This window comes from Mobula hypostoma, chromosome 1 (assembly GCF_963921235.1).
Source record: "Mobula hypostoma chromosome 1, sMobHyp1.1, whole genome shotgun sequence".
NCBI classification, from domain to species: Eukaryota; Metazoa; Chordata; class Chondrichthyes; order Myliobatiformes; family Myliobatidae; genus Mobula; species Mobula hypostoma.
The window spans coordinates 93471260-93486960 of record NC_086097.1 but is presented as its reverse complement, the minus strand read 5'-3'; the positions used below and the strand labels follow the sequence as shown (position 1 = coordinate 93486960).

The window sequence follows — 15701 nt, the reverse complement described above, 5'->3', positions numbered from 1 at the left end:
TCCCCATAAATCTCCTCTGCACTATTTACAGCTTAAAGGCATCTTTTCTATAGCAAGGTGGCCAAAACAGAGTGCAATATTCCATGACAGGGCTGATTATTGTCTTTTACAACTACAGTATAATATCCCAACTTCTATTCTCAATACCTTGACTTAAGGTCAGTATTCCAAAGGCCTCCTTCACCAGCTTGTCTACCTACGATGCCACTTTCAGGGAATCTTAAGGTCTTCCATAAAAATGAAGATGTGAGTATTTTTTTAATGCATTTTCATCACAAGTTAAAAATTATCACCGTGGAAGGTGGTGCATTCCTTTTCAGCACTGTATTGATTAGATGCACCCAGCAGTATACAGCCCTATTTTTAAACAAACTCTGATTCAAATTTCATAACCTTATATCCATGTTGCTCAAATCAGAGCTTACCTGGAGAGTTGTTTGCCATTGACAGAATCGTTGTTGTTGAGGTAGAAGTACTGGGGAGAATCAATTTTGTTAATGTTTGTGTTGTTCTCACTCCTAAAACACTTGCAGATATAACAGCAAGAGTAGAACTTTTTGCTGGAGTTTCAACTGTGCTAGCAGTTACAATACTCTCTTCTCCAATTCTTATTGCTTCTGGGATTCCACAGAATTGTGACTCGTCTGCAACTGTAGTCTCAAAGCTCTTAAATAAATGGGATCCAGCATTTGTGCTTACTGTACAAACTGAAGTGCTCTTTTCTGATGTACAAGTTATTAATGGAGGAATACCTGCTGCCGCATTCATGTTGACTCTGCATAATAGAGTACCAAGCTGCTGGTTACTGGACACTGGTTCCAATGAACTGAAACATGATTTCGTTTTCCCTACATCTCCAACTTTATTTATTACAAGATGAGTGTAGTTGTCAGGAGCAGTACAGTTCCCTGTAAGCAGAAAAGATAGACACAGAAGAATTCTAAGTATAACCAGGATGTGATCAATTATTCATTTAAAAAGCCAAGGTAAATAAATAGAAGGAAATACAATGTCTATTAATTAGTATGATCTTTCTGTGACTCTTTCCAATTATCCCCTTTTCTGATAACATTGCTAAATCTTATTGAGGTATGTATGATGAGTAATAAGAATTTTGATGACAAGAGCTAAAAGTAAGATACAAGTTGAAATAGGTAAAGAACAATGTGGTTTTGTGAAAGACAAAGGTACAAGAAACACGATATTGATGTTAAGGATACTATCAGAACGAGCTATTCAAGTGCAAAAAGATTTGTTTGTTTGTTTTATTGACTACACAAAAGCATTTGATAAGGTGAAGCACAGTAAGTTATTTGAAATATTACAGAAAATTCTTGATCTAGATTCGAAAGACCTCCGCCTAATCAGAAATCTGTACTGGGAACAAACTGCCGCTGTAAGAATAGATGGAGAAGTGAGTCAGTTTACAAAAACCAAGAGAGATGTTAGACAAGGGTGTGTTTTCTCCCCTGATTTGTTTAATGTGTACAGTGAAACAATATTACAAAAAAATAAGAGACATCTTGGGAATCAAAGTTGGCGGTGAAAACATCAATAATTTCAGATATGCGGATGACACTGTTATTTGCAAGTACGGAGGAAGAACTACAAAACTTTATTGATATAGTTGTTGAAGAAAGTGCAAAAATGGGTCGATCTATCAATTGTAAAAAGACAGAATGTATGGTGATATCCAAAAAGAAAGAGAATCCTATCTGCAGGCTGAAAATACACGGGGAAGACATAAAACAAGTATAGAACTTTTGCTACTTAGGAAGCTGGGTGACATCAGATGGCAGGTGCGACATGGACATCAAAAGAATAATAGGGATGGCAAACGACACCTTTACGAGAATGAAGAGTATACTGACCAACACTAAACTAGGCACGACAACCCACCTCAGAGTACTGAAAAGTTACGTTTATCCAGTTTTGTTATATGGATCAGAATGTTGGACAATATCTAGTAACATGAGGAAACAAACTGAAGCAGCAAAGATATGGTTTTTGAGGAGGATGCAAAGAATATCAGGGACAAGTATCTAATGAGGATGTCATGAACAGAGCAAACACAAAAAGAGAAATAATGTATGAGATCATGAAAAGGCAACCTAACTTCATTGGACATGTGATTAGGAAAGAGGAGATAGAATGCACGGTAATTATGGGAAAGATTGAAGGGAAGAAAAAAAAAGGAAGGCAAAGACAAATAGTGATGGAGACAGCAGCCAGAGAACTGGAAGTGAATACCAATGAACTGATCTACTTGACCCGAAACAGGAATGTGTGTGGGCCATGGCAGTCAAAGCTCAAACTGGGCATGGCACCTGATGATGAAGATGAGTGGCACCATTATTCAGAGATTCAAACATTCATTAACAGACAGTGAAATGGAGACCAGGCAGGAGAATACCTTCTTTGAAATACTCCTTGTAAAGCACAAGAAATGCCCCCCACAGCCCCTCAACAAAACATTCATATTCTTTTCATCAATCATTTCAACTGACTGTTGCCGGCTACAAGCCCAGCTTAAGCCCATCCTGCAAACCCTTAAGTGCCCCCATAGCTTCCTCTTGACTACCACCTGTTTCAAACCTATTGTCCTGAAAGGCCGAATTTTTCCCTGCAGGTTGCCAGTTTTCATGTTTGGCATGCTATAGCTGGCCATCCCACAGCATCCTGTGAAGTTAACTGGCTTCTGGGCAGAAACAAAGCCAACAAATTGCATCTTGCTAACTGGCTTTCCAGGAAATACTCCAATAAAACACATTCTCCTGTTACATATCTAGTGCAATGCATTTAAGAGAACACTACCTTTTCTCTCTCCGTGGACAAGGCGGAGCTGTACTATACCAACCAAGATCACAACTAGAAGCATTATGATCTACACTGTTTAACTCTTCAATGAATCAGAAAGGAAATCACTTCTTGGTATAAAAAATTCAGATGCCACAAATCCAACAAGTTCCAAACAAACAACTCCAGCTTTTAATAAGTCCTAGCCATACTTCATCCCAAGAATTTTCTTCCCAACTGTGGGTTAAATTAAAGTGTTGGCTAACAAATGAAATCATAGATCATTCCACTACCACTAAATCTTAACAGCTTGGTTGGCATTGAGTTGTTTTCAGTACTCTGAGCCATCTACCACATGTTAACATCTGAAGCAAGAACTGAAGATTATTACTGCTAAGATTTCTTGCTCAAAAATATTTTATTAGTACAAAAAATTTTGCCAAGCTAACCTTACCTTTGGCCTGGTCAAAAGGCACAGCATTACTGGCATCTCTTGAAACTTCACTGGCAGGGTCTGTAGAACAAGTAGTCACGTGTTTTGAGGGTAAATCAGCAGAGATTGATGAGGCAGCCATACTAGAAGTGAACCATCTGACTGGATCAGCTGACTTTACATTCTTTTTGAGGTTAGAAATCACCCAATTCACTGGATGAAGAGCTCCAACCTGTCCTAGTGTCAGCTTTGTATCACCACTGGTATTTCTGGTAAACTAATCAAAAGATATAATAGAACACACAAGAAAAACAATCAGAAAACCGTCACATATAAATTAATGTCGACAGAACCCCTTTTATACACAAGAAGATTTAACAAGTTAAATATGCCGAGGGTAAAAACCCTCCAACTAGTCAGCACATCTACATGAAACGTTATCGTAGAAAATCAGCATCCATCATTAAATATCCTCACCACCTAGGCTTTTCTCACTGCTGCCATCAGGTAGAAAGTACAGGTACCTCAGAACTTACACCACCAGGTTCAAGGACAGTTACTACCTCTCAATCATCAGGCTCTTGAACAAAAGGGGATAGCTATACTCATTTAAGGACTTTGTTACATTATTTCATGCTCCATATTTATTGCTATTTTCTTATATCTGCATTTGCACAGTTTGTTTACAGATAACAGTTTCTGACGTTTACAGTTACTGTTCTAGAGACTGGCTAAGTAAGCAAGCAGAAAAAGTATCTTAGGGTTGAATGTAGTGACATGTGTACTCTGATAATAGATTTATTTTGAACTTTGAAGTTCTATTTTACTTATTTTTTTACTTTACTTGAATACAAATCAGTTCAATACAACATTCATTACCAACTTCAAGAGCATTAAGATGAAAATAAAATGTTGGTCTTCACAACAATGCTATATCCCATGAAAGAAAACTAAACTGCTCAACCAAGGACATACCTGCATCAAACCATTTTTCCGAGCAGTTGAATCAGAAGCAGCCTTCTGCAGCCTAGCCACTGTCGAGCCTAATTGAATTATGGTTATCTCCTTGCTCCCCAAAATACTGTTGGCAGGTATTCGTAACTTTTCTTTTGGTGCAATTGGTCGTGGGTCAGACTGCTTCAGTCCAGAAGATTTGGAAGCAGTTTGAACAGATATATTGCAACCCGAGGTTTTGGCATCCTCCTCTTTATCAGCAGGCTGAGTAATCTTTACTATGGAACTAGAAATGTGTGTACTTCCAGGTGGACCATCTAGACCTTTTCCACGATTTGATGCAATTTCAACAAGGAAATTGCCAATTCGTATTTTCTCCGAAATTCCCTTATTAGCAGTATATCGAGCAAGAACTTCAAGAATATTTGTGCGTTCGGATTCCCAGTTACAATCTGAAATAATCTCAATGAGTTTGGATGTATTTTTTATCTGCGCTGATGATGGTGGCTCTTTTGGATGAAAGCTGGAACTTTCTCCTTGAGGACTGTTACAGGGTAAAGGTGAATCTGTCTTCTCCTTTGTCTTCCATTTGCACATCTGAACACCATTTGGTGATGTTGAACTGTCCTCCAAATCATCCATTTTCTCAGGATCTAATTCTAGACAAGACAAAAGTGAATTTATTTGTGAAGAATTGTTTACAAGGCTTGGGGTCTGTATATAAAACACCTTGCAAAATAGTTACCATCTTTATACAAAAGGCTAAGTAATGAAGATGCAAGACAGATGCTGAAATCTGAAGCAACACATCTACTGGTTAAGCAGTATCTAAAGAAGGGAATTTTTTGTTGAAACCCTCATCAACTTGAAATATCACATTTCAAAGAATCAAAGGTTTGACAATGAGAAACTTCTATTTACAGCCATAGTTTCTGTGCTGTGAGATAACTTTGACACTCAAATACTTGTGGATTCTACCTCATCAGTTAAATGACTCATAAAAGGTTTAATGCTGTGTTAGATTCAAGGAAAGACTTGGCCTGTTGCAGTGCTTTACAACACATTATCCCTAATGTCCATCTTCCAAATCACTTAAAGGAAAAGGTACAAGGTACATTGCATATCAGAGCTTCATTCATAACACAGCAGGGCAGCATACAAGTACAGGCCAAAAAGCACAATGTACCTCTCACTATTCAACAGTCAAGACCAGTCTAAGGATGTCATTGCTTGCATTGATCGTCTGCAGATCGAAGTGCTGAGAGATTCAATTAGGATGCCAAGATGCAAGTAACTTTGTGGAAAGTCTACTCAACTGATGAGAGTAAACTGGAAGCAAATGTCTAAGCATGCTTACTAAATTGATAAGCCTGTAATGCCAAATGATATGGTACAAACTGCTGACATACAAGATGTGTAACAAAATGGCAGGCAAGTTATTTAAATGAAAATTCTTACCTTTGCTGGATTTACAGTCACTGCAGCACTTTAACTTGCATGCCTCAACTCCCCAATTGTTATTTACTTTACTGTTTCCCTATAAACAGAAAAAGCACTCATAATTATTCTTCAGGAGTTTATCTAGTGACAAGGATTTCTAATCTGTAAACAAAAAGATAAAACTACAAATTTAAACAAGATTCTACCTTGCTATTAACCCAACCTAGTCTAGTTATGCTGAAACCATTTAACTTCCCATAGCATTACTTAAGAACTGCACATCATTTTACAATATAATATTTGTATTTGCATTTACAAATGCTTCAGACAAACCATCAGCCACAGGTCAATAGACACATTCTCAGAAAGTTAATACCTTCAAACTCTATTACAGGGGCCTCAGCAAAAATTCTAGTACATCATTGAATGAGGCCACTATCTTTTGCATATTAAATCTTTTTAATTATCTCTTTAGAAGTGCCCAAATTCTCCCTTGTAACATAGTCAACTAACATCTAAAACAGATTATCAGCCCAATTTTTCAAAGACATTTGTAAAAAATTTAGAGGTCAATTAGTTGCACTTCCTCCTTAATTACAAGAAAAGCCATTTTTCTTGATTATGAAATGATTGGGAGATCAGTCTCAATGACGATGTTATGACAAGTCTTCGTTTTGTTTTCTTTTTCTGCCTTTGGCAGATAGAATCTAATTATCTCAACGCCTGACCACATATTCTTCTTATCATTTTCATTCTCATTTTTTCTCTCTCTCATTCTGAGTTATGTGCTGATGAGAATTAGGGAAGTTAAAATTTTCAAGTACCCAGGCCAATAATTGCTATCACAATGGATGATAATATTAATAATAACAATAATGATGGCATGTCTAAGAACTGCTGCAACATGAACCAGAGAAACAAGTGATTAAAGGGCATGGCAGGATTAGAGTTTTACTTGGGACTTGAATCTGGATCTTCGGGGAAGAAAAAGATCACTTTTGAAGTCAACATCTGTTTTTGTAGGGCAGAAGTAGATTATTGGTAAACAAAGGCCACAACTCTCCTCGATCACGGCTAACTACCTGTTGCAAGATACATCTGACAATTTATCTTTTGTTATTTAACTGATCACAGACCTTAGTTTTGTCCTTTGCTCCTTCTCATTTTCTTAATTCTGATTAAATATCTATCCACAAAAACCATCAACTGCTTCCCTCCACATTTTCTGTTTGAAGTGCATTTTCCTGATTTTAAATCAAAAATATGCACCATTTTACTAAATTTTATTTTATGTTGATCTTGAAGGCAAGACCAACAGACGCTGCCTTCTTGAACTGCCACATGCCTTTTGGTGAAGACCTTCCCATGTTTTTGGGCGGACAATGACAGCATTTGAAGATGGCGGCTGAACAACACCTGGGGCTTGGTTGATTTGATTTTTTGTGGGATTAAGTCCAGACAGTGTAAAACCTTTCTTGAAACTGGCTCAATCAAATGCTCCTTTGCTGTTAGTAACTGTCTGGATTTCAGCTTTTATCTATATTTGAATCTAGGCTGGAAGTTAAGGACAGGTGCCAAGATGTCTTGGCAAATATCAGACTGAACTCTGATGAGCAGGTAATCAGGAAGTAAATGGTTCTTCTCAGCATTGTCAGTGACATGTTCTACCACTTTATAGGTGATTAACATTAGAATGACAAGGCACCACTCATCTGCGGTACATGAGACATGAGCTTTTCCACCCTTCACTGAACAGGGGTACATTTCTGACATCGATGCTCATGCTAGAATGAGAACTTATTGACCCATAAGGTTATAGATTGTAATAGAATGCAGTTCTGCTTCTATTCCAAGTTCCTTATGGTTGTCCAATTTTGAATGTTACATACCTCGTGGGTATCTTGTGAGCATGATGTAATTGTCTTGTGATGGTAGGGTGATATAATTTTCCCGCCGGTGTGAGATCACGTGATGACATGTTCCCAACAGGTATATAACAGGAAACCCCTGTTGTCAAGCAGTTTAGTTTGTTGTTTAATTTGTCAGTTACTCCGTTATGCTGCGTATTCGTCTCATGATGCAGTTTTCTTTTAAAGTGGAGTTTTACTTTCTATTGTAAGGTAAAGCCGTTGTGCTGGCAGTTTCGCCAATTGCTGCCAGTTTTGTTTGGGGTACCTTTGATTTACCTTTACAGTCTAGTATTGGAGAGTGAAGACCTTACCGAAGTACGGGAACCCAAAGGGTTGAGTAAAGTTGGTGTCGTTCTGTGGTTTCATAAAGGATCGGCCTTATTGAATCTTCATTCAGGAATAGTGGCCTGCATCTGAGATAGCCCCTGCAAGATCAGAAAGGTTTGTGCAGTGTTCACCATCCAGGGAAAAAGGTCAGTTCCTTTAAGCTGTTTTACTTCCTTCGTCGTGAATCCTTTGGACGGGATCAGCAGTAACACCATGTCTTCAAAGAAATCCATTTCCAGAGAAGTCTCTCCTTACTGACTGTACAAATCACTTTGAGACTGTGTTCGAATTTACCACTTTAAGAACTATTCCAGAGTTCCAGTATAGCAGTTAACTTCCGGTTAAGTTAGTCGTTTGAATACTTTTCGCTATTGTTAAGCAGAGTTTAATAAATGTTTATGTTTGTTTATAAAACCTGACTCAATTCTATATTCATTGTTGCTGATGACGTAACATGAGCTACCAGATTTGTTCCAAGCTTCAATATTATTCGGCACATTAGCATAGCAGTTAGCACAACGCTTTACAGTATAGGTAAATAGGGTTCTATTCCCACTCCTGCCAACAAGAATTTTGTACGTTCTCCTTGTGACCATATGGGTTTCCTCTAGGTGCTCCAGTTTCCTCCCACAGTCCAAAATGTACCGGTTGGTATGTTAATTGGTCATTGTAAGCTGGCCAGTGATTATGCTAGGATTAAGTTGGGGAACTGCTGGTTGGCGTGGCCAAAGGGCCTATACTGCACTGTATCTCAATATGTAAATATCTGATACAATGTAAGGAAGAATGGAAGGTATAGGTGATGGACTAGGGCACACGGCATCAGATGTATTCTGTTATTCAATGAGATAATGGCTTTAGCTCCAGTGTGTACGAAGAGAATACTGAAGATTCACAACCTCAGAAGCAACAGCACCTCATCTGTCTTAAATGTTGTCCCAGAAACTATATATTCTGGCACTGCATTACCAAGCAGGTGAAATACCTTCACAGCATCTATAGTCAAGCTCTTGGAATCTCATAAATTTATACGTTTTTAAAATTCCTCTAAACTTTTATTGCCACATGTAGTAAAATACAGCAAGACCTTTTATTTGTGTGCCATCCCGCCAGATCATGCCATACACAAGTACATTGAGGTAACTAAGGAAAACAGAATGAAGAGTGTTGTATTACAGCTACAGAGAAGATACAGAGCAGGTAACTCAGAAACTGCACCAACCACTTAACTTCTGTTGTCTGGTCATCTTCCCGCATGAATCCAGGTAAACTCACAAACAACTAAAAATACTTTATAGCTTACTGTACCTCTTTACAGCATTGTGTAGGACTGCAAGTGCAGGTTAATGATCTTCCAGCATCCTTGCGTTCAAAGACACGAACACGTGCACAGGTCATCATACTCTCAAAATACCAGTACACAAGACCCTTCTCATCAACCTCAAATAAAGATAAAAACAAGACAGACAAAATTAAAGGAAGCTTTCCTGGGCAATGACACATGCAATATTTCAATACGCGTTATTTACATAAACAGTTATCTATTGTGCAACATTTCATGAAATAGTTTTATATTTTAATAACTGCAAATAACCAAGCAAATTGCTGGAGGTGAGTTACCATATCAGGAAGCCAAAATGTAATAACTTGAGATACAGCGTGGAAAAGATTTTTACAGCCCTCTGAGTCGTGACGCCCTGCAACCCCCAATTTAACCCTAGGCCAATCGCAGGACAGTTTACAATGACCAATTAACCTATCACGTCTTTGGACTGTGGGAGGAAACCGGAGTACCGGGAGGAAACCGGAGTACCCAGAGGAAACCCGCAATATCATGGGGAGGACGTACAAACTCCTTACAGGCCGCAGCAGGATTTGAACCCAGGTCACCTGCTCTGTAAAGCGTTGTGCTAACTACTATGCTACCATGCCGCCCTAATGGAATTACATAATAACTATAATCAATGTTTGTTAGTCATGGAATAATGTTGTGGTGTGTACCTTTAAGCAGCAACACTGCTTTGGCCTTCAAAGGAATAAACAAGGTTTTATGCATACTATTTCTAAGAAGCATTTGGAGCTGCTGCAAAGCATCTTACTAAATTCAGACAAAACATTTACTGAAAGGAATTTGATGACCCATATATTTAGATAGCAATATGGGTTCATAAAGCGGAGGCCAATCTGGTGTTCTCTGAGACTTAAAGGTGCAGATTTAATGTACTAGAATTCCAGAACTTTAACATACATACTGCTAAAGATTTGTACTGAAAATGACAAAAACCAGGAATCAGTGCTGGCTAATATATAGAATCCAGTATGATGTCATTAGTCTGGGAGATGGTGATCCATTAGATCTTAAAGAGAACTGCTTTAAGATTTCTTTTGTTAGATATATTGTACAGTAATCTGGAACCAAGAGTGACTTACAGCCTAAATCTTTCATAATACTATTAAATAAAAGGCAGTGAACTGCAGATCCAAAAATGAATACTTGAATATTCTCGGGACTAGAGCAGAAATGTCACAGATGAAATCTACTGCAGTACTAAAATAGATGCATTACAAACCTAAAAGGACATTGTCAGGAGCTGGGGCTGGAAACTACACACAGCTCCTTCTCAGTTTGCTTTATTACTAGTTGTATTTTGTGCAAACTAATCTACAATACTAGAGAACTGTCTTAGGCACCCTAGATATTTTATATAAATTTTTTTGGGTTTTTTTTTTGGATTTTGCATTAGTGTGACAGTTAAAAAGAGCAAATTTTAGATTTTGGCAAACAATCATTTTCCAAAAAATTAAAATGTTATAGAGAATTTTTTGTATTTTCTTAAAGAAAGTAATATATTAAGTAATATAAACTTCCATTACTTTGCAGGTATATAGGACAGTGCATGATTAACCAAAGATAACAAACAGGATGCTAATGATCAATGACATAATAAATTGAATAAACAAAACTGATTAATTGAAACAGAAACAGGTGTAGAAGGAATCAAACTGGCCAAATTACAACCAAACTAAAATATGAGGGTGTGGCAGATGCAACAGTTTAATCTTCAATCATCAATTCTCATGCCATGGCAAGAGTGAGCATAGCAACAAGATACAAGGTCATCCTGCATCAACGAGATCTCTCCACAGCAGAAATTCTGTGGCAGGTAAGAGTTTCAAGATGTGCCATCCAAGCTCTTCTGAAGAAGCACAAAGAAACGGAATAAGTTGAGGACCAGAAATGCAGTGGTCAGCCATGGAAACTGCGCGCAGCAGACGAGAAATACATCAAAATGACATTTTTCTAAATCATACTAAGTCCAGTGCTGCAATCAGCTCTGAACTCAGAGACCACTGAAACCCAAGTACAACCTTCTACAGTATGGAGAAGTCTTGTCAGAAGTGGTCTTCCTGGAGGAGTTGCTGCCAAAAAGCCATTCCTCCAAAGTGGAAACAAAGCCAGGAGACTCCCATATGCACAGAAACAAAAGGACTGGGATGCTGAACAACAGGAGCAAGTGCAATGGACTGACGAGTCAAAATTTGAAGTACTTGGCTCAAACAGGAGGCAACTTGTTCATAGAAGAGCTGGAGAGTGCTACCTGGATGAGTGCCTGCATCCAACAGTGAAGCATGGAGAAGGTTCCTGCAGGTTTGGAGCTGCATTTCCGCAAATGGAGTTTGTGATCTGGTCAGAATTAATGGAATCCTCCATGCTGAGAAGTACAAGCAGATTCTCATCCATCACATATACCATCCCTCAAGAGGACCACAACTCTCTCGTGGTTTTGAGGCCTGCGTGCCTCAATGACACAAAGAGCAATGCTGGCTGGAGTCAGGGCTTTGGCTCTTGGTAGGGTCACCCATGCCAAACAGGTCAAAGGGTAGAGGCCAGATGAAGAGTGATCCACCAGTCCTCCTGGTCTGGGGGTTTTAACAACCCTGACTGGTAAAACAAAGTTGTTGTGGAAAACAGCAGTGAACAATCCTTCTACATCTGAGTGCAATGGTATTCTTGAGTCTCCACCCAGAACTTGCATGACCGAGTTAGTGACATGATGAAGGAAGCCCTGACACCACCAAAAATGGAGGACCTTCACTGCTATCCTAAACATCAGTGCGTAATGGGCAGGAAAGAAACACAATACCATCAGGGAGGTGTCTGATCGGTCCCAACTTCACTCTGCAGCAGGACAATGATCTCAAAGACACGGCCAAAGTCATAAAGCAACAAAAAAAACAATGAATTCTGCAACAGATAGTATGGCCTCCACAGAGCCCTGATCAACATTGAGGCTGTCTGGGATTACCTGAAGAGACAGAAGCAAGCAAGACAACCAATGTCTGTGGAAGAACTGTAACAAGTTCTCCAGAATGCTGGGAACAACCTACCAGCTAATTTTCTTATAAAACTGCATGACAGTGTACCTAAGAGAATTGATGCAGTTTTGAAGTCAAAGGGTACACACACAAGATATTGATTTGGTTTAGTTTTTTGCTGAGTACTGCTCTATATAGTAATTTTTTGACATTTAGAAACTTTTAATTTCATTATTTTTGAAAGCATCTTCGCTTTTCTGATTTGTTTTACATGTGCCTCAGACCTTTGGACAGTACTGCAGCTAATACTGTTACACAGTCTGATTAAGCAACCATTTTTCTGCAATGTCATTAATGATCCAAAACATCTGCCATGAAGATGATGATTTTACCCAAGTTTTTATATTTATTTCAAACATTGCCCATCTTTATTCCGAAATCCTTTTTTGATAATGCTGATTCAAAAATTTCTTCATATATATGGCAGAGTAAAAATCCTAGACTAGGTAAAAGATACTTACAGAAGCCCAAAAAGGAGAGCAGTTTAGCATTGCCGAACTTTAGATTTTATTATTGGGCAATTAATATTCGTTACTTAAAATTTTGGACATGGAATTGGGATACAGTTTCAAGTCCACAATGGGTTAATCTTGAATGTAAATCCGTTTCAGGGTTTTCATTAGGTTCTATTTTAGGGTCTTAAGCTTCCTTTTGATTTTTCTAAGGTGAACAAACATATGGATAACCCAATAGTTAAATATACTCTTTGAATATGGTTTCAGTTTCAAATTTTTTGGACTGAATCAATTTATTTTAACAAGCCCTATTCTAATTAAATTTTCTTTTTCAACCCTCTTTTTTGGATCAAGCCCATCTAGTCTGGAAAACTAAAGGTATAATATGATTTTCTGATTTAGTTTTAGATAATGGTTTCATGTCTTTTGAACAATTATCTAATAAATATAATTTACTTAGATCCCATTTCTTTAGATACTTACAGATTAGAAACTTTTTAAATACTGTTCTTACTACCTTTCTGATTTCATACTCATCGGATATAATGGAAAGAATTTTAGTTTTAAATCCTTTTCAGAAAGGTGCAATAGCAATTATTTATAATATGATTATGAAAATAAATCCAGATGTATCGAATTCAATCACGAACAACTGGGAAAGGGAACTTAAGCTTACTTTACCTTATGAGAAATGGCAAAAAATTCTTCAATTAGTTAATTCTTCTTCTATATGTGCTAAACACACGTTGATACAGTTTAAAGTAATACAGAGAGCTCATATGTCCAAGGATAAATTAGCTCGCTATTACTCTCATATAAATCCTGTATGTGACAGATGTTATTCTGATACAGCTTTGTTAACTCACATGTTTTGGTCATGCCCTTTGCTGAAGAAATACTGGGACGATATCTTTGGGATTATTTCAACTGTTTTGAATATTGATTTACAACCCCATCCTATTACTGCAATCTTTGGTTTACCAATGATAGAACAACATCATCTGAGCTTGTTGGATGATTGCTTTTGTTACACTAATGGCTAGAAGATCCATACTATTGAATTGGAAAGAGATTAATCCTCCTACTACATTTCAATGGTTTTCGCAGACTATGTCTTGTTTAAATTTAGAAAAAAATTAGAAGCGTCATTTACGACCCTTCTATTAAATTTGAAGAGATTTGGAAACCATTTATTCAATACTTTCATATGATGAAATTTGATCCTTTCCAATTCTACTTTGTTATTCTATATAGGGGGAGAGGAGCGGAGTTAACAACACTAATGGTCTTATCTGAGGTATCATAATAGCCCATTCTTTTTCTTTTCGTTAGTTTAGTTTTTCTTTAGCTGGTTTAGATTTTTTTTCTTTTTTGGGGGAAATTTTTTTTTACTCTTTTTTCATGATATTTTTTCCATTTTTACCTTATATTTCCCTATATTAGAGCTGTACTTTTTGAGATTTTGGGAGGCTCATGAATTATGTGTCAATTGAGGTTATATTTGTACAAACTATCTTTTCAATAATGTAATCCCGATTTCTCTGTATCTATTTTTCTGAAATGTATATGATGCTGAAACTAATAAAAAGATTGAAAAAAAAATCTGCAAGTATTTGTTTGTCATTACTTAACTGCCAGATTCATGATAACTTTAACAGTTTAGTCCTAATTATTCTGGCTCCTGAAAATTTCCTGATTTATCTCTTCCACAATTGAACAACCTTCACCATAACACCACTTGTCATGTAATTGACAAAGCGCCCAGGAACAGGAAAGAAAGTAACAGTTTTGTAATGTTGCTGATACAGAATGATAAGAGTATACCATCTGCTCATACCTTACTCTTCCAGGTTCCTTATCAGTGGTTCTTACATATGCAAATGTACCAAAGAACAGGAAAATAGCTTCTAGGCAGCATGTACCAGGAGATCCGCTTTCTCTCTAAATCTATAACTGGTCATTTGCTGCCATCTTTTGCCTAGAACTAATCCACGCCACTGTTACCCAAGACTTAACTATTCTGCACATTCCTGACTAGTCTGCCTGCACAAATTTGAAGTTGTTCTGAAATTTCAAATCCCACATATTCATGCCTGTACTCAAAAAAAAACTCAAGATTCAAATCAGAAATGCCTCGATTTTAAAAAGATATGCTGGTTTACAAACCCGACTAGATTCAAGCCTCTCTTTACTTTATCTCCTCAGCCCTCTGTAATACCTATACTCCTATATTCTTTCCTCTAAAAAAAGTTTATAATCACTCTGCCAGTGATAGCATTGTATTGGGTAACAGGGCCCCGAACTCTGGAAGTCCCTTTGTAAAACCCTATTTCTCTGACTAACTTTTCACATTAAAATGCACATCAAAATCTGACTCTCTGACCAAGCTTTGGTTCATTTTGCGTTGATACCTGTCCCATCATTAAGTTTTGTGTAATAATATTCCTTGGATTATCTTACTCATTATAGGCTCTAAAGATAAGTGGTGTATAAAACTGCAAACACTGGCAAAGGAGGCATCTTTATTCAATAGGCGCTAACCAGGTTGGCTATGAAATCTAAAAACAGAAAATAATTTGCTGAACATCAATGCCATTTCTGAGTACACATATCACAGAGATTTTTTCTTTATGATTTTCATCCTACCTCAGAGAGCTTTGGTGAACTTGCAGGAGTTGACTGTACTGGCAATGACTGAGATTTATTTTCATGACAAGTTTCTATGTGAGGTGCAGTATAGACTGGCTCAGGGTCTACTTCCCCCTCCTCGCGAACCCACATAGGATAAGAACGTTTAGGTTGTTCTGGTGCAGGAATTGCTGCAGGGAGAAGGGAAGAAAAAACGGAGAACAGTTCTTATACCCATTCTTAAGCCCAACATTAGATAGACAGATGATACTTAATTGATCCCAAAGAAAAATACAGTGTCAACAGTAGCACTAAAATTGCACAGATATAAGAAAGAATTCAAAATAAGTTACCCCAAACACTTCCCTGGCTATAGGTTGG

At 37.5% G+C, this 15701-nt stretch overlaps 1 protein-coding gene across 13 annotated transcripts in view; it reads right to left on the bottom strand.

The window, feature by feature from the left end:
• mgaa (MAX dimerization protein MGA a) overlaps positions 1–15701 on the bottom strand; it is a 104357-nt gene that overhangs the window by 36628 nt on the left and 52028 nt on the right. For 11 of the 13 annotated variants that reach the window (XM_063052759.1, XM_063052752.1, XM_063052808.1 and 8 more), the window contains 6 exons: positions 15339–15511; positions 9169–9300; positions 5642–5720; positions 4205–4842; positions 3251–3506; positions 426–908 (listed from right to left, as the gene is read on the bottom strand). In XM_063052759.1, the coding sequence (XP_062908829.1) occupies positions 426–908; positions 3251–3506; positions 4205–4842; positions 5642–5720; positions 9169–9300; positions 15339–15511 (1761 nt within the window). The remainder of the gene's footprint in view (positions 1–425; positions 909–3250; positions 3507–4204; positions 4843–5641; positions 5721–9168; positions 9301–15338; positions 15512–15701) is intronic. The other 2 variants (XM_063052817.1, XM_063052826.1) reach the window with 1 other exon arrangement.